At 48.0% G+C, this 26,195-nt stretch overlaps 1 protein-coding gene and 1 long non-coding RNA gene across 11 annotated transcripts in view; one reads left to right on the forward strand and one right to left on the reverse strand.

Annotated features, from left to right (window-relative positions):
- Frmd4a (FERM domain containing 4A) overlaps positions 1-26,195 on the reverse strand; it is a 590,863-nt gene that overhangs the window by 60,958 nt on the left and 503,710 nt on the right. For all 10 annotated transcript variants that reach the window (XM_039095788.2, XM_063276496.1, XM_039095786.2 and 7 more), the window contains 4 exons: positions 23,466-23,549; positions 18,739-18,804; positions 18,031-18,088; positions 16,227-16,313 (listed from right to left, as the gene is read on the reverse strand). In XM_039095788.2, the coding sequence (XP_038951716.1) occupies positions 16,227-16,313; positions 18,031-18,088; positions 18,739-18,804; positions 23,466-23,549 (295 nt within the window). The remainder of the gene's footprint in view (positions 1-16,226; positions 16,314-18,030; positions 18,089-18,738; positions 18,805-23,465; positions 23,550-26,195) is intronic.
- LOC134482746 (uncharacterized) lies at positions 2,522-15,165 on the forward strand. Its single transcript, XR_010059263.1, has 2 exons — positions 2,522-4,003; positions 4,780-15,165. It is a non-coding gene; the product is annotated as an uncharacterized LOC134482746 (long non-coding RNA).

Genomic DNA, 26,195 nt, shown 5'->3' on the forward strand with positions numbered 1-26,195 from the left:
CGCCCTCAGCATCCAGCAAGCACTCACTATTCTGATGTCTGTCCCTCGTCGCTCGTTACCCGTACCATCCCTCTTACTGTAAAACATAAAGGTTCTCGTTCTAGTTTTCTCATGAATCAGCTTCAAGTCTGTACACGTTTCCCTGAAAGATGATAATGTGCTACCAAGGCTATTAAAATACTTTCCTTACGTGTTTTGCATGTATTCATTTGTGTGTGTGTGTGTGTGTGTGTGTCTCTCTCTCTCTCTCTCTCTGGGTGTGTGTGTGTGTGTGTGTGTGTGTGTGTGACCATGCATGTGTAGGGGAGTCAGAGGACAAATTGTAGGAGTCGTTTCTCCTCTTCTACTATGTGGGTTCCAGAGATAGAACCCAGGTTATGAGACCCGGTGTCAAGTGCCATTGCTCACTGAGCCATCTTACCACCCCCCCATATGTTATCTGTCTGACTGAAGCTTTTACACGGTAAGCACGAGCCTAGCCAAGGTGCTTCATTCTATTTGGGAAGAGTTCTAGATATTCTCTTTGAGCTTCTTTGCCCTAGACATGTCTAGCAGATTCCCTCACCCGCTAATGTTTATGTAACTCTATATCTATAACCCTATATCATCCCCATCACGTGAATCACCCACAGATTATATCTCTTTGTGATGTTAGGGATGCAACCCAGGCTTTGCACATGCTAGGCAAGCACTCTATCAAGCTATGGCCCCAATCCCATTGCAAGTCTGACCAAGGACCATTTTGACCATTTTCCTGCCATGACTTCTAATCTCAGGATATTTGATGTGAAAAATCAACGTTCTCCTATAAAAGAGCTTAACTTTCATCAGTAAGGTTAGACACTACAGAAACCAAATTTGGCCCTTCCAAGTTAACAAACTATGACGACAGGCAGTGGACGGAGGGCACATGCCCTCCATACCTCGTTCAGCGTTCACAAGCATCTATTTTCTCTTGGAGATGCTTGCATACCCAGCTGCAAGAACAACGGCTAATTTTTCTCCACAGCCGGATCTAATGGACTCAGTATGTTTTTTCCAGTCAGGTCTCCCCTCCCCCACTTCACTGTCAGACACCAGGAACTCCAAGCTTAATATGGTTAACCCAGCGACAGATGCCCAGAGCACCAAGTGTGGACCTCTTAATGGCTGGCCTCTTTTTAACCCATCAAAAACCTTTTAGTTTCATTTGGCTTAAGAATCATTAAGAAGAGAGAGAAAGAGGCCAGTGAATCAACAGAGCCCAGAGAGAAACAGGTCACTTGATTCCTCCCACTACATTTGATTTCCTTTTGTCTTCTTTCCCTGAGGATCTGTCTTTAGATAATTTTTTTCCTCTCCACATCAGCCTTTTCTTGCAGAAAGAGTTTATCACGAAGCTTTGGCAAGGATGAATACCTTCAGGAGGCACTGCACTCGTGTTTTCCTTTCTCTTCTAGATATAATCACACACACACACCCCACCCCCACCCTCTATTCCCACAGTGTGCCTCTGGGAATCAGGGGAATAAGTGTTGAATGGGGTCAGTGCCTGGGGTTTTATAACATCTAGTTTAACTGGATTTCCTCGATTTGAGCACTATGCCCCAGTACTTAGTGGCCTAACCTCTCGGCACACCAGTTCCTCCTTTAAAAAGACTTCCTTCAGTAGGAAGGACGGTCAATCACTATTGTGAACCTGGTGGGATTTAGAGTCATCTAGGAGACAGCTCTTGGCATGTCTCTAGGGGAGTTAATTAACCAAGTTTGCCCACCCTAAATGTGCCCGCCACAGTTCCTCCAGCTGGAGTCCCCTGAGTACTGTTCCTCTCCGGGACTTTCCTGAGAATTAGACACAATGTAACCAGTTAGCTTGAGCTCCTGCTGCCAGGCTTAAACTGTGAGGCAAAGTAAAGCCTTCCTTCTTCAAGTTGCCTTTATAACAAAGGGAAGAGTAACTGATCCTGGATGAGAAAAGACCAGGGATGACTAAGCTGAAACTGGAATAGTTGGTCCATGTCCTGAGAAAATCGTAAGGGGCCTTTTTACTTGCTTTGTTGAAGACATTTGATGAACTAAAGTGTTTATTTCATGTAGTGTTTGAGTCCTTTGGAGAACAGGGTTGGTGTGGAAAAAGTTGTATGTTTCTATTTGTTTTTGAGGTGAGCCTGTCAGTTCTCTGGCACCTGGGCTCTCTGTCCAAGGCTGTGGCATCGTTTCAATATCCCCATCCCTTTTGTGGAGGACATGTGACCCTGGGGAAAACTTAGATGGGAGGCAGAAGATGATGACAACAGATTCTGCAAGGGAGTCTAGCTACTCACTGGGAACTACGACTATGTTCAGTTTTAAAGTGATCCACCCAGTCACCTATATGGACTGAGAAGAAAGACAGCAAGGGAGCGAGGACCCTTTAAGGGCTATGAGTTAACAGTGACTTGTTTGTTCATTCACACCCCAGTGCTTTAAGAACTGCTCTTCTTGATGGTGGTGGTGTCGAGGGGAGGGGGATTGGGGGGGTGGGTGGCATGGGGGGGGGGAAGGGACAGGTCCTTCCTAAACTGGTTGAGCTGAGCTGATTTTGTTTGTTGGTTTATCCTGGTTGCCCTGGAACTCACTCTCTAGATCAGGCTGGCCTTGAACTCAGGGAAAGGTGTGCGCCACCACACCGAACATGACTTTATTTTATTGTCTTGAAACTTGTAGCCCGGGATGGGCTTGACGACTAATCCTTTCAAGGGCTGAGATTACACTGTGCACCACTCTGCCCAGTTTTATGCAGTGTTAGTGAGAATGCTACCAACCGAGTCAATCCCTGGCTCCTCCCGACCTGGTTTAGGTGGGAATGGGAGGAAGAGTCCTTACCCGCTGCTGAGAATTCAGGGGGAAGACCTGGACCTTTCCCCTTGGCCAGGGGATCTGCTTCAAGGCTGGTGTGCTGGTAGCAGGGCAGCAGGTCTTCGGCTTTCCTTCAAGCCAGCTAGAGGGTGAGCCCTTAGTGTCTTGCAGGCTCCATACCTGTCACTGGCAGGAAGTAAGTAGCTTGGCCTGAGGTTTTTGCTACAAGATCTGCCCAACCAGCTTTTCTGAGGCATGCAAAGACCTGGGTGGAGCTGAGGTCCTGGTTTCAACTCCTTTATGGATCTCCCCTGCAGAAACGATGCCTTCTCCAGAAAGATGAGTTCTAGGAGTGAAGACTTCAACTCCCATATTCCCCTTGTTCCAGAATGACAGGTTCTAAGGTTCGAGCTCTGGTATCCCATTGCTCCTCCCCCTCCCCCAGGAGGAGTTCTGAAGTGGTCAGGCCAGTTGGAAGATCTCCTGAAGTTACATGAGGAGGGGCTGGGGAGAGCAGAGGAAAACAAGAGGGCATGCTCAGCACCCTACCCTGAGCTACATCCCCCTCGTCATGGCTGCTCTGGGCACTCCAGGCTTTCCAGTCACGGCCTGGGGTAGTTCTCTGGGATATCTCTACCCACCCCTCTGCCATCTCATCAGCAGCCCGTGCTGCAGCTGACCTTTTCCTCAGACGTCTCCACCACACTCAAGCTTCGGGAATGCACACCCCTTGAGGCAAGTCAGTCACCTGCTACTCAGTAACTGTGGACCGACTGAGCGTGTGAGTGGAGAAAGGGTGTTGGGAAACGAGTTATGAGAAACCCAGCTGAGAGACGTGCAAGGTCGTGCAGATGGCACGTGACGGCAGCGTGCAATCCGGCTACTTCCACAAAGTGAGGAACACCGATTGAGATGGGTGCTTCGTTAGAGGGTTAGGAAGGTAACGCGATCAGGAAAGCATTCGGTGTGAAAGGATGGGGACCGGAGTTTGAGCCTCAGAACCTATGCATGGTGGCATGAACATACAAGAGGGAAGGCTCTGGGGTGTGCTAGTCAGCCAGCCTCGTTGAACGTGTAAGCCCCAGCCCAATGTTTCCAAAAGACAAGATGGAAGGCATCCGAGGAACAACATTTAAGCTTGACCTGTAGACTCCAACCTCCATGTACACATGTACCCTATGCACAGGTATGTATACACGTGGTCACCCTCCCTTAACTCTACATGGACATGGGAAAGCGTCAGGCAGACCAAGAGGGAAGAATGGGTCGAGAACTCACAGATCCCTGGACAGCTGGACAGTATTTATACTCAGTGTGATTCCACAAAGGACTAGGGGTGTCTATGTCTTAGTTAGGGTTTTACTGCTGTGAACAGACACCATGACCAAGGCAAGTCTTATAAAAGACAACCTTTAATTGAGGCTGGCTTACAGGTTCAGAGGTTCAGTCCCTTATCAAGGTAGGAACAGGGAACCATCTAGACAGTCATGGTTGGTGCAGGAGGAGCTGAGAGTTCTGCACCTTCATCTGAAGGCTGCTAGTGAAAGACTGACTTCCAGGCAGCTAGCATGAGGGTCTTAAGACCACACCACAGGGCCACACCTTCTAATAGTGCCACTCCCTGGGCCAAGAACATACATAATGACAGTCCACCATCCCAGAAATCTGGAGTTCTAGTCCCGCTTGGACCGAACAGCTCGTCTTGTGTAGAAACTGCCTCTGCCTGCTCAAGTTTCCTTCTCAGTACCATCTGGGCAGGGTGGATCCCAGCAGTTGATTCCCAGCTGGTTAGCAGGATCTGTTGATGGTGGGTGGAATTGTAGCAACTGGGTTCTGGCTGTGCCGGGGGGGGGGGGGGGGTGGGTGGGTGGGTGTTGAACAGGTTTAACAGTTTTTGGGAAGGTCAGAGCACCTGGGTTTCCCCTTCCTGTGAACCATGCTGATTAAGAAAAATCTTTCCAGCAGTTCCTAGTTCATCAAAAGGAAGCTGCTACGATCTCTGAAGATGGCTACCAGGGCTCAACGCCAGGATTTCCCAATCTAACACTTCCCGCTTCTGTGAAAGAGACAGAGAAGTGTCTGTGTTCTGAAGGATCCCAGGAGTGCAGTCTTGACAGCTAACTGCTACTAGCTCTCAATTTCTTTGGTCCAACAGACAAGAAATAAAGCCAAGTGAAAAGGAAGCCATTTTAAGATGCCCCCTTCCCGCCCTTCCCTCTTTCTTTTTACCTACAGATATAAACAATAAAAGGTTGTGGGCTCTCTTCTCCCTCCTCCCTTGCGAATGTCTCAGTGTTTCAGTGGACTGAGTGCCTGAGAGACCCTTCCCTGAGAGTTATCCAATTTATAATTAAGACCTGTAGGCTACTGTACACATCTATGTTAGGATCTCTTCAAAATCAGCACTGGATTGCAACGCACTGCTGGATACTTTACTCCAAGTGCATTTCTCTCTCTCTCTTTTTTTCCCAGACAGGATCTTGTAATGCAACACTGAGTGAACCAGTGCTATGTAGTTCAAGTTGGCTTTAAACTCACAGCAATCCTCCTGCATCAGCCTCCTATGTTCCGGTATTATAATGTGTGCCCTCAAGCCTGGTGTTCGGTAGCTTTATTCTGTTTCGCCTTGGCTGTCCATCAGACACCGCATGAGGCAGCGATAGAAGTACGTTTTCTTGAGGTAAGAGGTAAACAACGAAGAAATTGGTTCACAACTTACAGGGCAGTCAGTCCAAGGACAACAGGCCCAGGGGCAAATGTAAAACAAGCAGGCAGGGCTGGGGAAAGGTTGGCATCATTGCAAAAGTGGTCAGCTATAGGCTCTGTGAGGGACTGAGCAGATATTAACAACTGTATGCGTGAGAGAGAGAGAGAGAGAGAGAGAGAGAGAGAGAGAGTGTGTGTGTGTGTGTGTGTGTGTGTGTGTGTGTGTGTGTGTGTGGTGTACCACTGCAGAAGGGACTGAAGTAGCAGCCAAAGAGTATTATTCTGCGGTAAAAAGGGACAAACTACTGGTTTAGGGAGTTGATTCGTTTGAGATAATGAAGTGCGAGCTGAGAGAGTAGGAGGACCCAAGTTCAGACCCCCAGCACCCACATTGGGGAGGAGGGCAAGAGGGAAGGAGAAAGAATGAATGAATGTGTGCTAGTAATGTAGCTCGTCGGCTCACGCTAGCCTATGTGCCTAGCTAGCATGGAGAAAGCCCAAGGTCTAAATGCACTGTACTGGAAAAATACACCGCGGTAAAGTTAATTGCATAAAACCAGCCAGCAGCTCAAGTATAAAAGAGAGGCCCCTTTATTCTCGGCAGGACCTCTTTCCCATAAGCACCTTCCCTGGTTGTTGTGGGAAGCCCCTTCTCTCATTTACTGGTGGGAATTTATGGGAGACAAACTCACCTTCCCCAGCCCTTGAGCAACCACCGGTGCTTTGCGACTCTCTGCATCTCAGACCTTTCACTCTGCTGGTGAGAGACCTGGCCAGTGACCAGGTTTCTTTTTTAATGAGTTTCCAAATGTCAACCATAAACTCAATTATGTGATTAGGTACACACAGGTGCACAGGAAACTTGCTCGGCTGTGACTCCTCTGGCTGATGTCTAAGGTGGGGTTGGTGTTTGGTTTCCATCCAAACTCAAGACCTATGGAGCTCCGAGTCCGGGGCCCTCCTGGTGCTTGGCCCTCTCATTAAACGGCCGGAATAGAAAAAGCCGTGACAACCAGCCTGGGTACACGCCAGCAGGCACAGGGACATATAGACTAATAAAATGCCATTATACAACTTCCAGATGGATCGAAGGGATTGCTTGAAAAGTTTAGGCACCAGAAACACCTGTTGGATGTGCTTGAGAAGATAATCAGGCTGTTCAGTATCAGTTTCACTTATCGTAGGTTTTGGTCTGCAGTGCCCCTGGCCACTGGATGTTAGAACCAAGGATAAGGTAAAACAGAGAGGTCTTGAGTGCGACTTCAAGATGAGCAGTCCTACATATGGGCCTTGAGATTTGACCACCAGGTAGGAGAGGCCACAAGCAGGGGCCAAGTGCTGGGTAGAAAGGTCAGCAAGCAGGCTCAACAGGGCGACATGGACCCTGGTTCTGATGCGGCAGCCTAATTATTACCTATTCAGAGACCCTTCTCATTCTGAAATGTGTTCTGGGATTGCATGCTTCCTCGAAGACAAACGTTGGCAACCATCTAGTGAGTCAAACTCATAGATTCGGGAAGCAGAAAGATGACTGCCAGAGGCTGCGGGGCTGGGGTTGGGGGGTGGGGAACGGGGCACTGCTACTGCAGTTAACGTTCCTGATCTGTGTTATAGAAAGCGTTCTGAAGATGGGTTGCACCACACGGCCGAACACACGCAACCCTCCTGAGCTGTGCAGTGAAAGCTGTACCACTCACCTGTGTTCTATGAACTGTTAGAATTTTGGAAACCGGGCTGGAGAGATGGCTCAGTGGTTAAGAGCACCGACTGCTCTTCCTGAGGTCCTGAGTTCAAATCCCAGCAACCACATGGTGGCTCACAACCATCTGTAATGGGATCTGATGCCCTCTTCTGGTGTGTCTGAAGGCAGCTACAGTGTACTCATATACAATAAATAAAATCTTAAAAAAAAAAAAAGAATTTTGGAACCCTTACTGGCTAGAATGGCGGCCCGGTCAATGCAGTGCTTGTCTTAAAAACATCAGGACCTGAGTTCAATCCCCAGCACCCACACAAAATGCCAGGCGTGGTAGTGCACACTTGAAATCTTAGGTCTGGGGAGATAGAGGCAGGGGGATGTCTGGGGTTTACTGGTTAGCTAGACTTACCTAACTGGTGAGCTTTGGGCCAATAAGAGAATCTATCTCCAAGGGGGTGGCCAATGGTTTTCTCCAGCCTCCATATGCACATGAAGCCTTATGGGTAGGTGATCCTCAAGTTCTTTACTCAGTGTGCAGTGTACCATGTTCAGGAAGGAGGAAACTGAGGACATCGTTACAGGGTGGGTCTTGGGGAGAGACAAGCTGTGAGCACTCTGCTTCCCACAGACAGCAGGTGGAAAAGCCCATCTGCCCACACAAACCTAGAGGGTTAGGGCTTATGACAATCGCCTGGAGGGACAGCTTGGAGGGCACCCTCAGAAATCTGGTGCCATAGGGGAGAGGCAGAATTCAGTAGACAGGGAAGAGACTGCATGCTGAGACTGAAGGAGCCACTATACGTTGGATCTGTATGTTTTAAATTTTCAATGTATTTATTTATTTTCTATTTATGCGTGTGTGTGTGTGTGTGAGAGAGAGAGAGAGAGAGAGAGAGAGAGAGAGAGAGAGAGAGGTGTATATGCCGCAGCATTCGAGTAAAAGTCAAAGGAGAATTTTCAAGAGTTGGTGCCTTTTGTGTACTGTGTGAGTCTTGGGAATTGGTTGGGAGTACCTTTATCTATTAAACCATCTCACCCCCTTTATATTTTGGATATTGAATGTTCCTCCAATGGCCCATGTGTTAAAGGCTTGGTCACCAGGGTGATGCCACTGGGAAGCTGGCTTAAGACCCTTAGGAAGGGAACACATTAGGTCACTGGGGGAAGCCCCTGAAGAGGACTCTGGGACTCTGGCCCCTTCTTTCCCTCTCCTTTGTTTCTCGTTGATGAGGTTAGTGGTTTCGCTTTGCCATGCACTTTCAGCTGTGGTTTACATCTTGCAACAGGCCTCAAAGCAAATGTGCTGGGGGCGGGGGGTGGTGGCTGGAGAGATGGCACAGCGGTTAAGAGCACTGATTGCTCTTCCAGAGGTCCTGAGTTCAATTCCCACCAACCGCATGGTGGCTCACAAGCATCTGTAATGGGATCTGATGCCCTCCTCTGGTGTGTCTGAAGACAGCAACAGTGTACTCACATATATAAGATAAATAAATCTTAAGAAAAAAAAAGAGAAAATGCCAATTGATCATGGTCTAGAACGTCTAAAGCTATGAGCCCAGTGTTTGTTAAAGGATTGTATAAAGCCCTTCATCTTTGTAAGTTGATAATCATCTCTGTATTTTGTGACAGCACCCAAAAGCTGACCAACATGGAATCTTTTGGGGCTGAACACGATAATTTCTTTTTTTTAGAATAATCTCTGTTTCACTTTGGTTTGCGTGCGTGTCTGTGTATGCACACATCCGTGTGGGTACGTGGGGGAGCCAGCAGAGGGTGTCAGATCTCCCTCCTGGTGCTAAAGTTACATGTGGTTTGTGAGCCACCCTGACACAGGTTCTGGGAACTGAACTTCAATACTGGGCAAGAGCAGCAAGCGCCCTTAACCCCTGAAGCATCTCCCCAGACCATTGCTGTCTCAATAGAAGCTGGTTTAGCTGCTTAAAGTGGCTATGTGACTTTGCTTATGTGGGAATTACCAGAGGAGCCAAGAGACCGCCTGTGGCTTTATCAAGGGGGTGAGGAGAGACACATAAAGAAACGGGGTGAGATAAAAGAGCTGTGTCCTAATGGGTTAGATTTTCTTCTTAGTCCATGAGAAGTCACCGGTTTCGGTAGCCAGAAAAACAAAGTCAGTTCAGAAGTGACCGCCACTGGTTTGTGGTTCTTCTGGCACGGGTGGGACTACTGTGTACTCCCCTGCAGCGATCTGGGCTCCAACTATAGCATTTGGTTTTGATTTGCTTCCTTCCAATTGCATCCAGGGTCAACGGGGCTTCCAGGGTAGTGGGGAATCTGTCTGCAGAGTTCTTCAGGAACTTGTCCGTGTCGAGGACACCGCTCTGTTGTCTGGCTGGGTGTTTATTCGAGTGTTATAAATACCCGATGTCCTGTTTGACCCCTTCTGTCCACACCATCAATGTGGCTATTTATATGATCTTTCTCAGTGTTGCTACATGAACTGTAGGGCCAGGGAGGACAAGATGTCTAGGAGACTAGGCTTTGGGACAGGAAGTGTATGGACCCAGGGAGGCCACATGCCACAACAGACACACCAGATAGGGACTGACTGTCTAATCAGATGTGGCTTGGGCACTGGTTCATGTGGAAAACAGTTAAAGACAGACATGGGGTTATCTATCTAGAAATTGGTGTTCTCGGTCTAGGGAGATAGATCAGTTGCTAATGTGCTTTCCTTGCATGTATGAGGACCTGAATTTGATCCCCAGAACCCATATGGGGGAAAGGAAAGCATGGTGTAGTAGTGTAGTATGTTTTCATTTCAGCACTGTGGAAGCAAAGCAGGCAGGCTTGCTGGATGGCCAGTTTAGCTTCCATAGGGAACTCTAGGGCAGTGAGGGACTTTGTCTCAAAAGGGGAAGGTTAAGTGTCCGAGGAATGACACTGGAGGTTGTCCTCTGACACACGTGCGTGCACGTGCTCGTGCATACGCAAACACACACAAATATGCTCACACACTCTCACACACACACATATCTGGAGCCAGGTATAGTAGCACAAGCTTGTAGTCACAGCCACGTGGGAGGGTGAGCCTGGATGATTTAGAGTTTGAGGCTAGCCTGGCCTACACAGTAAGTTCTAATCCAGCCTTGGTTCTCTAGTGAGCTGTTACCTCAAAACAAACACATGAAACTGACCTATCCGCCTGTGTGAGACAATGTTGAATTTTCCCTGCTGAAAGATAAATGAGAATTTCCTCAAAGGTGACAGGCTGATAGGAACTCGAGCTTCCCAGAAAAGAGCATGATTGAGCTGGTGCCCTGGGCATGCTTAGAACGGTCTCCCTGTAACCTGTGGGAACAGAGGGACCCTGGATTCCCAGACTCAATAACCAAGGAAGAAATGGCCTCTCAACAAAGGGGCACTGTTTCTGCTTTCCTTCTGTCTCTCATGTTCAGTATAAAAGACCCTATAATGATATTTGCTATGCCAAGGGCAGGAGCACCCTCATCTTGACAATGGGAGAGTCTTGGAGAAGTAAGCTTACTCAAGGCGGAGAAAACTAGGTTATATCCATCCTCTCTGTGCCTTTCAGCCACCTCATCATCACCAAGAGAGATGCCGAGAGGCAATGTGTCACAGCTCCCCACCCCCACACCAGTGGTGAACAAATTCTCATCATTCACCTTGGCCCTGAGTGGACATGAAGGTTACTGATTTAAAAAGAACTTGTGTGTGGGGAGGGCCGATGGGGGGGTGGCTTGCCAGACAAGTGCACAACTGCTGAACTACATACATTACAGCCCTTGTTTGGGGCAGGGTCTTGCTCTGTAGCCCAAGCTGGCCTGAAACTCCACGTTTCATCTTCCCAAATGCTGGGGTTCCTGGAGTCTTTCTGGTAACGTATGTCCGTCCCCCTAGTCTGTCTCCCCGGCTTTAAGACTAGCTATCCTTGCTGATCCATTGCAAGGACCTGTCCCCCCACAGGCACTGAACCTTTGCAGGCCCACTCATCTAGCATTCCGATCTAAGAGGAGGCTCTTTGATCCTGGACCATGAAGGAGCAAAGGCTGCAAAATTCGGAGAATGCTAAACACATTAACCAGAGCTTCCCCTGCTCTGTACGGAGGGTGATGTGGTTTCCAGGGAGAACAAGCAAGTGGGCTGGAGGAGGCAAGGCACCCAGCCAGGGCCAGGCAAAGTCAGAGGCCTCTGCAGCCAGCAAATGAGTCAAAGGTGCCCAGACAGAAGCTGGACCAAGTCAGCAAGGAGCAGCATCCTTATCTGAGTGACTGAGTCATACTGCCGGCAGTCGGCTCACAGCTAATGGAATATTTCCTGTAAATATTATTTTCCCTTCCTGTCTCATCATCTAATAGAATTTTTTAAAAAAAACTTTACTCATCTTGGGGGTGGGGGTGTGACAAGAATCCATCAAATACCGGAGCCAGCTTCCCTGTCTTTGAAATACTCTCAGGACTCGGGAAGCCACACTGGCTGCTCAGAGGCTGCCCAATCACTTTGATTCCTTCTCCTAATGCCTCGGAAGGGACCCAGGAGTGTTCCTAATTGTGCATCTAAGCTTACATAAAAGCCCCCCTAAGTGCACATCAAATAAATAAGTAAACACTGCCTACTGACGACGTAACAAGGCCTGACTGGACAGTCCTTCCCACAGAAAAGCTTCCATTCAGTACACACCCTCGAGGAATAGAATTGCTCAAGTGCTGGCTTATGGCTAATGAACGCTACCTCTGTAGGGAGGTGTTTGTGAGTCTCTTCTTTCATACTGGGCTATCTCAAAGCCCCACCGAGTTAGCATTTTCTGTTTTCTTCATATCTCAGCTTCAGACAACCAGAGGGTCAGTCTGTGCACAGGTCTGGCAGTTTCAAAACAGAAGGATTTCACACAAATCCTGACGCTGGTAACAGAGTCGAGCGTTAGCCACAACTAACCCACACCTCTGCGACTGGGCCTGCTCAGAGGGGGCTGATGGTCACGGAGATTAGAGCAGCTGTTACTCCCTCAGGCTTTGATCTAAGGAATGTGGGAACCTCTTCTTTATAGCTCCTTGTGAGGCAGACCTATTTATGACACCTCCCCAAGACCTTGATCCTGTCAGCTGAATCAATAAGGACCACTCAAATATTTGAGATTTACTTTTTCATTCACACGTTTCAGAAAAGAAAGAAAAAAAAATACTCTTGCTTTTAGGACTAGCATTACTAGAGGAGTGCCGAGACAGCCAGTCGCTGCTGCTGGGTGGTTTTTAGGTTTTGACGTGTGTGAAAGTCTCAGTAGTTGACCACAAATACAAACTAAGAGGTAGATTGAGATAGATCCCCAAGGGCCAAACATCTACCGGGCACCATTTCATTAATCCCGAGGTCAAGAGCAACCTAGGCAGTGATTTATTTCTACACAGATGTTAAAGGTGGTTAGCACTTGGGATGGGGCCGGAGGCCATAACCTACGGAGAGGCAGGATGTTTCTTCTTTGGCCACCATAGTCCTCTCATTCATTTTCAATGCTAAACCAAGACAGATGTGTATACATGTGTATGTGAGTGTGTCATTCCCTCCTCCGATTCTACGTTATGCATAAAGGTTGCCAGGATGACTGCCCATCAGCAAGAGTGATAATAGCTGAGGGATGTTTCCGTATGGCTGTGGTATGTGATGATTGACAGGAGCTGAAGTCTACAAGCAGGTGGAGGGTACAAGGGAAAAGTCGCTGGGTGAAGGCTGTTTCCTGAGAGTGCTTGGAGGGCATCTGCAAGCTCACACGACATGTTACAATGTATTCTCAGCATCTTTTCAAAGTTCTGTCTCATCTATAAGACCTGTGCAAACAAGCAAGGAGCGTCTGTGGAGGATGAACTCCTGTAGCAGATTTCACTTGGTTATTAAATCCCGCTTGCTGCTATTTTAGGGCATTTGGGGGTCGAATCTTTGGTGCCTGGCATCTGTGCTGGGTGACTTTTGTCACCTTAACACAAGCTAGGGCCATCTGGGAAGATGATGAAACTTCAAATGAGAAAGCACCTCTATCAAATTGCCCATCGGCAAGATTGTAGGAAGTCTTCTTGATTAGTGAGGACTAAGGAAGGGCCCAGCTTCCCGTGGGCTGTTCCACTCCTGGGCAGGTGGTCCTGGGCTGTAGAAGAAGGAACGCTGAGTAAGCAGCTTTCACCCACGGCTTCTGCTTCAGTTCCTGCCACCAGGTTCCTGCGCTGACTTCTTTTCATTTGGAACTTCTAATTTTTTCTGAACACGCTCAAAAGACAAAAAAAAGTCCCTATGTGTCTTTTTGTTTCTGACAAAACATGCTGGGGTGTGTGCATGGGGGTGGGGGTAGTGGAAGCTAGAAAAGAAATCTGTTTTTGTTTTGCTTTAAATTGAAATTTTGTTTGCTGTGTTTTGGTTTTTTGCTTGCTTGTTTATGTTTTTGTTTTTTGTTTGCTCATTGTTTGAGTTTTTTTTTTTTGTTTTTGTTGTTGTTGTTGTTTTGAGACAGGATCTTGATATGTGGCCCAGGATGAGAATATTGGGGTCATAGGCCTGTGCCACAACACCTGACTTTTCAGACACTTTTTGAAATAAAGTTCAGAGCTGTACTTAGGAAGAGAAGATTCTGCTTGTTGGAGCGATCCAGGCAGTGCATTACCGGTTGTGAATAGCAGGAAGCATAACTTTTTCTTCTACCCAGGCCTGGCAGCCCCCTCACTTTGCATTTCACCGTTCCAAAGCTGCTCAGAGTGGGACTCTGACGTAGGGTGGCTACTGAAACCAGAATGGTGAACCACATCTCACCCGGAGAACGAGAGCTACCGTCCTGTCTGATTTGAGATGGCCATTCTCTCTGGACTCTCTGGGACTTGGAGAGACATTTCTGACGAGCCTTGTGGGAAAACCTGTGTGGATGCTCAGAGGTAGCACAGTACAGGAGAGCCCTCAGCCCTTCAAAGAAAGGGAGTGCCCAGCATTGCCATTGTCTCAACCTGAAGTTTGGCATTCAGTACTATGGCGCCGTGTGACAGCTGCTGTAAGTGGGTCAGAGTGTCAGCGAGGGCTTCTGCTTGCTGCTGGCTGGGAAGAGTTGCCTGGGCAGGACAGGCAGTTCTTGCCCCAGATGACCCCAGGTACTTAGATCTTGGCACTGATCATCTCCTTGGCATCCCTGGAGGCTTTAGGTGTTGGAGATGAACTGGGTCCCAGTGCCAGAAGGGCGTGCTACCGCCTGGAGGCCATCCCTCGTGGAGCTCACTCACCATCCTGTGCTTGGGAACATTCCAGCTCTCACCCCTAGGGACGCAGCCACAGCCTGACCCCCCCCTCCCCCCCCAGCCTGAGCTCAGGAAGCACAGACCATGGCTATCTCCAGACACCCTCGGATATCCTTGCAATGCTTCCTACGTGCACAGTGGAGGGTCACAGAGACTGGGTGGACCCAGAGAGTTCCTGACACATGGTGGTCTGGAGGCACCAAGGAGGGACTTGGATCACATTATATGCAAACGTGCTGTGTGCTGTGCTGGGCAGGTGTGTACACCTTTAGCTTGAGCTCTGATGCTCCAAGCTGCTCAGAGCCTCTCCTATTTTTGTGATGCTAATGATGTCGAGTAAAAAGAAAAGGACTCTTCCCCTGTCTCCCCACAGGCAGGATTTCACAACTATGGCTCCTGGTTCACTCTTCAGTTTGGCCCTTGAGTCCAATTAACATTTTAGACACATGGGTCACCCCAAAGCTGATGAAGAAGAGGTATCACTTGACCTGAGGGGGGGTTGAAAGAATGGTTCCTAACTTCATATTCAGCATTTATTTCCCAAGGACCCCCAAATTGTACCTGAGCCCACACGATCAGCATCGGACTGATATCCCAAGGACTTCTGTGAATGCCGGCGACTTTTCTGGGATTCGGCTCTCTGTCTTTCCCTCTCCAATGTTGCTCTGTTGATAACTTTTGTTTTGTTTTGTTTTGTTTTGTTTAAGAAACCAAATCGGGTCTTGCTAATAATGATTTATTGAGCCCTCTGGTGTTTTACCTATATCGAGTGCTATCGTATTTCTTTCGTTAGAATTACATTTAAGAGAAAGTAAGAAAAAAAAAAAAAAAAAAAAAAACACCTACACCGGGCTACAGCGAACAGAAGTCTCAGTACCGAGAGCCACCGATAGAGCTGACAGCAAGACTGAGGTCTACTTTGGGACTCCTTGATACTCAAGCTCCAACTGAATACCTAAGTGCCTGCTCGCTACCGTCCCTTGGGTGTCCCACTACCAATTTAATGAAGAAAGCGACCAAGGACAGACGCTAACTTCATAGAGTCCGACCAGCCCTGATGTGTTTCTGTCCTAGTCACAGATACTGAAGCTCGGGTAGCAGTCTGGGAGCCTTACAGTGGACCAATGGTGCATTCTCACTCCCAAAGCACTTTTCCACTGTACACTTTCTGTTTGCTCTGGTCTGGGGAAAGTGTGTCAACGAAGACAAAATTCAAACATGTCTCCATTCCCAGTGACCTGACTTCCCTTTCTCTGGGGCAGATGATCCTAGTCTCTGTTTACTTGTATGATGCCAGAAAGGTAGTTGTCAAGTTTTCAAAACCTTTTCTTACTCTATTTTTTTCATATCTCCTTGACCTATGACCTTGAGCTCTTATGACCTACGACCTTATTCCAAAAACCACCAGGGAGAACTCAGATTGCCCTCAGGATTCAAGAGAGATTCCTTTATTTTGCCTAAACACGTAACCTCCCAAGAAAAGGAACATACCCAATAGGCCCCCAGAGCCTGTTCACCCATCTGCTCTTGGAGAACGGAGCCAAACACCATACCTTAGATAATTATAACACCTTAGGTTTCCTTAGAGACAGGCAGAGAAAAATATTTACCCAGGAAACTTGGATAGGATTACAGTGGAGTAATTTATATATATACGCACACTTGCATGGTGAGCCCTTAGGCTGCGCAATGTTAACTCATATCTACCCCCTTTCTCTCTCAAAAGAGAACCCTTGGACCCACAGAGAAGGGGCCCTTACCTTCCTTGGCTTCACTTTATCATGGTAGTCATACTGGAAAATTCCTTTGTAGCTCAGTCCCAGCCACCACGGTATCCCCTGCTTGTCCTAGGATGTCAAAAGGAATATAGGTCAACACGGGGCTGGAGAAGGCAAACGTAGAACAAGAAGGGATTTCCTGGCTCAGCTGATGGCAAGGGAAAAGGCAGTGTCTCTGGAGTAGAAGGGACCTACCTCTACTTTATATCTTAATAGGTGTGAATGCTGGCTCAGTTACGTGAGGAGGACAGGGACCAAACCTGAGCGTGCCAGTTGGTTCCATTTCTAAGCAGCATCACAGCTAGGACACCTGCATCCCTAATTTATTTATTTTCTTCTTTGGTATAAGCACGTGGACCTTTTGTGTGCATACAGGCGTATACGTACATGCAGGGACTTACATGTGGAGACCACAGGCTGACACTGGCGGCTAGCACTGGCTGCTTTGAGAGCCCTACCCCCCCCCCCCCGTTTCTGCCTCACCAGCACTGGACATTTGACTTGGGTGCTGCGGACCTGAACTCAGGTCCTTAGGATTAGCCAGCACTTTACCAACGAAGCCTCCATCTCTACCTCTTCAAGAGGAAATCATGAAGATTAAAGAAAAAGGAAATAAAACTTGAAAACAAAAGATTATTTGAAGTTCCAGGAATGTGTCATTTTTTTTTTTTTTTGGGTTCTTTTTTTTTCCGGAGCTGGGGACCGAACCCAGGGCCTTGCGCTTCCTAGGCAAGCGCTCTACCGCTGAGCTAAATCCCCAACCCCGTCATTTTTTTTTTAAACAATCTTTTTGTGTGTCAGGGAGGATTGAATCTGTGGCTTCCCACAGATCAAATACGAACTCTATCGCTGAGCTACCCTATTCCATTTAAAATTAGTTATTTTTAAAATTAATTAATTTATTTGAAGTACTGAGGATTACTCTTAGAGCCTTTTGCATATATATATATATTAGAGAGAGAGAGAGAGAGAGAGAGAGAGAGAGAGAGAGAGAGAGAAAGAAAGAGGTAGATGGATAGGTGGGTGGATAAATACATGATAGATAGATAGATAGATAGATAGATAGATAGATAGATAGATAGATAGACAGACAGACAGACAGAGTTGATAGACAGACAGACATATATGTGGCACAAGGGATTCTGAGCCCCCTTTTTTACTGTACTTCATTCTGGGGTCAGTGGCACAACATTACTTAGGGGCTGGCTTTGAGGGGATTCACCTTCCTAGGTGTCAGGTCACCCTGCTCTTGACCCTGTAACTTAGGCTTGAGAAAAGCAGTCATCTTTGTCTATCGTGTGGGAAAGAGATCTAAGCGCGGACGGAACGGAGAGGCGAATTTAGAATGAAGCTGATGTCACACTGCAGGGGACATTGCCACATTCAAGAAAACAGTCTGGGGCTCTGCCTCCTCCTTGGAAAGCAGACTGCCTGGCATCGGACCTTCAAGAGAGACACAACATTCCCCCACAAGTGTTTGGTTTCTATTTCCTTGTATTTGGTGGAACTTTGCTAGTGAGAGGCCCCGAAGCCCTGATTTCCCAGGATTCCTCGGAGACTGAAAGGAAGGAAGGGATAAGATATTGTTGGGTTACTCCATCAAGTGGTAATACCCTAGGGATAAAACTCAGTTGCTCAATTTCCCCTGGCAAGCCATCTTTCTGACCAAGCCAACTTCCGTCAACTCCAATTCCCCTCAAAATCTTCAGGTTGAAAAATGAGGCTTTTCTGTTTGCTTGCTTTTTAGGGACAGGGTGGACAGGCTTCGGCAAACAAGTTCACTCACCTTCACTGCATAATAGTGGACACCGTAGGTTGGGAGAGATTCTACGATACTCATGTAGCTGCAGAGACAGTGCACAGAAACAAAACACAGAAGGGTTAGTGAGCAGAAATGGTATCATTCATATATATATATATACATATACATACATACATATATATACATATACATATACATATATGTATATACGTATGTATGTATATATATGTTCTTTTGCTGTGGGCTTTGAGGTTCTGAAGTGGATACTAACTTGGAGTTTAGGATACACTTCCTTCTTCCTATATATCTTTCTAAGCAGAAATCAACAACCTGATGTATGGCCTACTAACACTCAAACATAGTCTTGGGTGTTCGTTGTGTGTATGTGTATATGTGTCCATGGGTTTGTGTATCTGCATACATAAGTGCACATATGTGTAAGCTGATGTTGGATGCCTTCTTTCGTCACTCTCCACAGGGTGTCAGTGACATGGAGCTCACTGATCGAGTTAGGCTGACTATCTAGTGAGGACCCGCTTGTCTCTCTGCCTTCCTGGTGTTGGCATTAACTAGTACCATTATACAACGCACATTGCCATGCCTGGTTTTTCATGAGGGTTCTGGGGAGCTGAATCAGGGGTCCTTCTGCTTACAGCGTGAGCACTTTACTGACTGAGCTGTCTCCCTTCCTTCCAAACACAATCTTAGCGAGCACTTAGAAGGGACACTTACTTCACAATCGCTTGTCCCCTGGTCTGGCCATTCAGTTTCTTGTAGTACTCAATGACTCTGTCTTCACTAGAATCAGAGGAAAGGATTCTGGCATTAGAGGTGAGCGTCCCACCCACACATAGCACTAAGACATTGTGATGCCCATCCCCCCGAGAACCTTGGAGAATAATTCAGCAGCCGAGTGACATTTCTCAATGCTGCTCATGTGAAGTCTAAAAGACTCGGTGGGAGGTAGAAAAGCCTGTCTTCTCCTCACAGGACTCAAGTTATCTTTATCTCAGACTGCTCGTCAGTTGGATAAGACTGGCATGCAGGTTTGGGGGCGCACGGGGGCATTCTTTGTAAGATACCGTGTTAAAATCACTTGGTGCCAGTCACAGGGGCCACGTGGTTAAACTTACTCAGCTCTCCTTTCTGACACTCCTCATTTACAGGGCCTGTCCGCACAGGGTCTGGGGCAGTATGGTAATATCGCTCCTACCCAATGCTCAGGGCCAAACTTTTCTGAGCAGTCAAGGACTTGGAGCTTCCAAGAAGGAGAGAAAGTTCTGGAATTTGGGTCTGGTTAATATGATTCCCAGGGAACAGCACACGGGCTAATAGAATGACTCGGCAGCACATTTATCTTTCTGAGGTTTTACTTCTAAAATTAACCGGAGATTAGATGGCTCCTTGGTGACCACGGCTAGCCAAAATTTGCTTTGACAGAATAGCCTGTGGTTAGGGTAGTAGCACAGCCTTCCTAGGGATGTGACTGGTGCCCAGATAGGTGGGAACAATAGCAGCTCCCGCTACAGCCTCAGGGGTCACAGGGCCAGCCCACAGAAAGAAATAGGGACAGTCATTGGCCAAAGGCCTTGTGTCCCACCTACTAACGACAACCCTAAAAGCTTCATCCTCCATACCCTCTCCATAACTCTGGCTTTGAACCCCACTGAATCAGTCATTTCTTCAGCCACCAGCAAGGGGTCTCTTAGTTTTCTGTAAGCACGCCACGGTGGGAAGCATGCGGGTTACAGGGTTTGCTCTCTTGAGACTTCCTTAGCTGATCTCGGGTGTCCACTATAAATTTAGGCGGAGCCCTCTCTTGCTTCTTTCTGTTTTCCTTCCTATCTTCTGGGGTGCCCCATTTTGTGAGTCCATGACCTATTGACGGCACACCTTCAACCACACACAGGCATAATTTTTTGATTTTTTTTTTTTTTTTTTTTTTTTTTTTTTTTTTGGTGAGGTCAACTTCCAAATTTGTGGTCAAGCCAACCAATGGAGACTCAAGCCTACTTCTTTTCTAGCGCTGGGAGCGAGCCTCCCTGAGGGTGGGGGTGGGAGATTGAGAGTCAACATGGTGTTGTAAATATAAGCAAGGCTTGGGAAACATCCACAACACGGAGTCCCAAACACTGATAGGCGGCTGTCCTTCTGGCCCGACCGCAAGGTCTCATGGGGCCTGACAGCTGCAGGTAGGGCTGCCGCCCCCAACCTCGTCCAGCTGCCTGCTGCCTGAAGCCATCTGGTGAGCCACCGTGGTGACCTCCTCTCGCCTCCGGTTTCTCCACTTCTCCCTCCACATTAAGCCAAACAGGGGCCTGTCATGTGGTGACACACTCAATGCCAGCTGGAGTCTCATCAAACATGTCCCGGCTCTGCTCCAACCTGTTCCCACCTGTCTCCTGAAACTGTGGAAGGGATGGGCGCTCCTCCGTCTGCAGACTGCGTCCCTAATAGGTCTGATCCTCTTAATGACTGGACAGAATCACATCGGGAAACTCACACGTTACAGGGAATTGAACCCCAGCTGCCGTCTGTCGGGTATGATGTAATTATGTAACATGTATCACCAGGGCAGAACGGCGCCTTCCCACTGGCCAGGTCTCGTTGGGAAGTTAGTTACCTTACCACTCCGCAGATAAGGGGGCGCAGAAATGCATGACTGGTAGGAGGGGCAGTGGTGCTGATGCTGGTGTTGGGGTTCCCTAACTTAGACTTGTCAGACTACAGAGACAGAGTTCCAGTCATTGCATATACTGTAGAGGTGATTGGAGTGCCTGGTCATCTATAGCCAGGCTCATGATGGAGAATCCAGGCAGGCCCTAATGTTGCTGTGTTCTGTAGTCCTGGGTGTCTCACCTTAACCTGTTAAGATGCCTCCTTGTTAGGGACGTCATCACATAGTATGAAATCCATGCACAGAGGAAAGGAGGCTGGCCCCACGGCCCAGTGTGCTTGTGAACCTCGTATGCCTTCCTGTTACACAGCGTGACTTATTTACTCAGTTAATTACAGTCTGAAGTAGCTTGGTGTGGTCACTCCCATTGTACACATGGAGAGAGGGGCTAGCTAGATATTATAGCCTCACAATTCACGGACCTGTCTGGTACTGTGACGGAACCCATGACTTGACCAGAATGTCACACAAAAGGGCTCCCGGTGGCCAGTCTTGGCACAAAGGATGGTCACTGTATTTCTGAGTGCCAGTGGGAATGAAAAGCCAGGAAGAATGGGGATCTATGTCCTTGGTTCAGGAACAACAAGGTCTACCTGAGACTTCGTGGCATGGAGGAGGAGGAAGAGGGGTCATGGTCAACTGTGATGCTGAGTGGGGAAGCTGGGCAAGTGCGGAGAAGCTCTGTGTACTAGCTTCTCCTTTCGTGCTGTATCTATACAAACGGCGTCTTCCCTGCTAAGTCCCTGCTTTTTAAAAACTCACGGAAATAGGTTGAGAAATCAGAGAAAGCCACAAGCAGAGGTACAAGGCATCAGGGTGGGGACAGAGGAAAAGGCCACAGCTTCTTTTAGGGTCAGGTGACACTGAGGGTGCCTGGCTTCTGTATCTCCACTCTCCCTGTGGTGCATTAGACCTCTGTCTGCACATGCATGCGTCTGGGTAAGGCCTTAGGGAAGGGCTGGCCTGGTCATGTACTAAGGGATGTTCTGGTAAGATGGCAGCTGTGGGCAAACTGTTCAGGTAGAGATATTCGAGTTGATGAAAGGCAGAAAGCGGAGCCAGAAGGGCTTTCTATATTGATAATTACATGAACAGAGACGATCTGGCGGAGACAATGTAACAATGGGCCAGAATGAGAGAGGGGGAGGCACGGGGAACTCAGCACTGGGCGTGGGGGTTGGTTTAATAACGTTAGACAGTAAATGAAGACAGGACTGATGGATGAATTAGGTCGAATTTGATTCTGACTCCAGATGGTGGACCAGCATCATGGCTCTCCTATTCCCGAGTGTGCATGTGAGAACTTGTAGCTTTCTGTCTTTTTAAATGAGACAATGTTTCACTATGTAGCCCAGGCTGGCCTTCGATTCACTGATATCACGCAGTTTGGTTTTGAATTGGAGTCTTTATTTACAGTTATATTACCAAAGGAAGGCTGAGGCTAAGCCAGGTCAGCGGTGAGCTGAGGTATGGTGCGTACTGAAAGGGACTCACAGTTTGGAGTCCAGCTCTTCAGGAGTGGGGCTTCTCAGAGAAAGGTGTTTTCTGAGTATGGGTTTCATCTCACTAAAGAACTCTCTGCCTTATGACCTGACCTACCCCATTGTAAGGCATCTTAAGTCTACTTAAATAAGGGAATAGTTAGTTTATTTACTGCTGGAAGTGTCTAGACAGGGTAGGATACGAGTTCACAAATTTTAGAATGCATTTATAAGTGTGTGGTTAGGCCTGTGTTGTGGTTTACTATGGAAAACTTCTTCAGTGCCTTTTGTCTTCCCCCTCCCCTCTCCTTCCCTCCCCTCTTGTCTTCTCCCCTCCCTTTTCCTCCCTTCTCCTCTCCTCTTCTCTCCCCCTTTCCTCTCCTCTCTTTCCTCCCTTCTCTCCTGTCCTCTCCCCTCCTTCCTTTCCCTTCTCCTGGTCCCTCCCCTCCCATTTCTTCTTCCTTCCCCTTCCCTCTCCTCTTTTTCCCTCCTCCTTTCTTGTACAGAGGGCCTCACACACACTAGGCAAACTTGCACCACCAAATTACATCTCAACCTCTAAAAAGAATTTTTTTTTCCAAGGGCTCATGAAGTTGCTGGCTTTGAGTTCACTCTGTAGCTCAGGGAGGCCTTCAATTTACAACCTTCCTGCCTCAGCCCTCTGAGAATCTGGGGCTGTGGGTCTGTACCACCAGGCGTCCTGCCATGACTGTGACTTATGCTAGGAGCAGCTGCACAGCTTTCTGAGAAGGCATCGGAAGAAACACCAGGGAACAGTTCCTGTCCTTGTGAGAGGTCTGAGGTCAGCACAGAAGTGCCCAGCAGGATTCCAACACCGTCCTCAGGAATGTGAGCCCCTGCTCCATCCAGGTATAACTACAAATGCCTAAATCACCACACGGAATTGGGCAATTCAGGGCTCTGCCCATGAGCTATGGCATAAAGTGGCAAAGGAGGCTATAAATCAAGGAGGTAGAAAACACCAGGGAGAAAACAAGGAACCTGCATCTTCTTGTTGTTGCCAAAGAAATGATGCCCCGGTTTCTCTAACCCCTCAGACCTCCCACATTCCAGAGACAGCATTCTAACCTAGAACTTGCAATCCTCCTGCCTCAGCCTCCTAGAATCCTGGCATTATAGGTATAGACCACTACCTCTGACTCTGAAACCTCTTAGTTCTGAACACCTAAGTTGCTTGACATAGTGGGAAGGGCGGGAGGCCTCTGGTAGCCAAACCCTGTGTGCCCTTCTTCTGGAAGGGGAAACTTGTTCCTGGGAAGGTTCTGGAATGGGGGTCTTACCAGTAGGCCAGGGAGGGGTGTTCCTTCAGGGCTTGGGTGGGAAGGGCTGGCAGCTTTTTCAGGTCACTTCTCACCACCTCATTGCTGAAAAGAGAATGTCAAGAAACATCACTTCACCCTCTGAGAAATCTACTTTACAGCACCCGACCAACTGAGAGCCCGACATCTGCTCCCTTATGTGGCTGTTGACGGAGACGAGGGGGGCTTTGTTTTTATGTGACACATGGGGAAAGAACACAGCATGTGGAGCTAAGGAACCTTTCTTTTTCCTGTGTAGAGCCGGGGATGCAGACGTGGGAGAGCCTCAGAATCCCCGCCCTCACAGACACTGTTGCAGGCTCAGTTCTGAGCAGCAGTGGGTATGAATAAAGGGATCCCATGGGGTGTGTCCCAGGAGAAGCTTCTAGGACCCCGTAGCTGGGCTCACAGACTCAAAAAGGGCTCAACTCAGCTCATCGCTGGAGCACCTTCTGCCCCCCTAATTCACAGTGCAGAGAGTCTTGGCTTAGATTCACCCCATTCTGGATGTGTAACTACCATTCCTTTGAACAAGCCTGTGGACTACGTAGCAAGTGGGAAGCAGATTATCTGGCATCATCAGGAGGATTGATACAGCTGGTTTGGAATCGGAGTGTCAGCTCTCATAAATTCACACATGCTCAGGGTAGGAAGATAGTTTAAACCTCCCTGTTTCAGCCAACCTTCTTCACATGCTTAACTACCCTCTAGAGTCCCAAGCCTGATCAGCCTTTGGCACTTTAAACAATGACTCCGTCACCTACAAGGTTCTTACTCATTCCACCCAATCAGAGTCACAGAAGTAAACTCACCAGGTCTCTTGATGTTCCAAGTTCAGTTTTTTGTGCTGAGCTATTCTTACGGCTATGCAACCACAGACCAAGGGTTATACACACCCATGTCTAGTCACTTAGCAGTTCTGCAGCCCTTTATGCTGGGGGGGGGGTCCCCTGTGGTGTCCATACCCACACTCGGTCTCCAGGGCCATCAACAATATACACTTGGCCGTGGTTCCAGCATCTAAATAGTTGTCTCCTGCAATGGGCCCACCCCCAAAGCCCCAGCAGGGCTTGCCAGGGTTCATCTTGTGGAGACTTGCATTAGCTACATAGCACTAACCCGGGTTGTTGGCAGCTTTCTGTGTTGTTCATGTAAAGCTAGGTAAGCACTGGCCACCAGGAGCCTGGTCTATACCATATAAAAGCAACAGAAAGGAGATCGGCACATAAATAAGAAAGGAGGAAGGGGAGGAGGAAGAAGAGGGGGAAGAAGAGGGGAAGAGGAGGAAGAGGGAGAAGAAGAGAGGGAGAAGGAAGGGGGAGAGAGGAGAAACATAGAGGAATGGGACTGGGAGGCCACAGACACAAGTGTAGAGCTCCAGGGGTGACTGGAGAGCAGTCACCCTCAAACCTATGCTTCAATGTAAGGATCCAAAAGGTCTTTGTATCAGGAGAAGAAACAACACTACCAGCAGTGACGTCAGCAGCTCCACTACCAATTGCAACTGGGGAAACTGTCACAATCCAAGTTTCTCTCCATGGTGTCTAAGAATCATCTGGCTGTTTAGGAACATTACAGTTGTTGGCTGGTCCCAACTTTATTAAGAAATAAGGACAGGGATGTTTACATATTCATCTTGAAGCAGCCAGGGATTCTCAAGTGTTTGACTCCGTGTACCCAAGAGCTTGCACCATCTAGTCTATGTAGTAAGGAAAGGGTTTGTCATCTACTGGTCATAAGGCAGCACCCTCAGGGTTATAAAGAAAGCACCAGGGGAGAGAGGGGTGGGATCAGACGCAGTCCTTACCCCAAATGTGCTCACAGGTAGCTGAGGAGGAGGGGAGGGGAGGATGAAGGTGGGGGGACTGGAAGGAGAGGGGGCTGCTGATATTGGGATGTAAAGTGAATAAATGAATAAATGGACAAAAAAGAAAATGAGAGGTGTTCATTCAAAGATAACTGGTAGCGTGGGTAGAGAAATAACGTCATATATTAACATAGTAAGGCAAGCGTTTGGGGGAAATAAAGGCCTTTTTGGAGCTGGTGTAAAGACAGGGTTTGGGGATGACTCTGTGTAACAGAGGGTGCAGAGGTCATGTTTACTGTCAAAGCAGGTGTGTAACCTGACTAGGAGAGCCCAATCACAGTGGCTGACATGTGAGGAGACAATGGGACAGGAAAGACGATTTGGAAACAGGATTTTGAGAACCTTCAATGATAGCTTAGTCGCATGCAAGGTCCTCCAAGAGACAATGGAAAGCTAACAGAGCTTTTCAAAGAGGGAAGCCCTTGGTGTTTAGGAAAATGAGGTTATCAACTACGGTTTAAAATTGCATGTCAGAGAGGCCTAACTTCAGCCGACATTCGGTTGACTAAACACCTGAGGATCCACAGTGGTACACAGAAGGTCTTCTCTGTCCACTTAACTATAAATTTACCCAAGCACGGGGAGTTTGACTCCATGGCTGGTTAGTGCTGAGGGTGGGTCCTTAACTATCAGTCTTGCTAGGCACGGTTTTAGCTGCCGGGATATATTGTAAGAAAAGTAGGGAGCAGCATCTTTGTGGAGCTGAAACCAGAGTTCAGGCACCTCCTCTCGTCACACCTAAAGTACATTCGGGGAAGGAACGGAAGGACACAGAGATCGTTTTACCTCCCAACCACAGCTTTGTTGGCAAATAAACATCCCTGATGACAGCCACAGGCTGTATT

Source organism: Rattus norvegicus, chromosome 17, assembly GCF_036323735.1.
Source record: "Rattus norvegicus strain BN/NHsdMcwi chromosome 17, GRCr8, whole genome shotgun sequence".
In the NCBI taxonomy this organism is placed as follows: domain Eukaryota; kingdom Metazoa; phylum Chordata; class Mammalia; order Rodentia; family Muridae; genus Rattus; species Rattus norvegicus.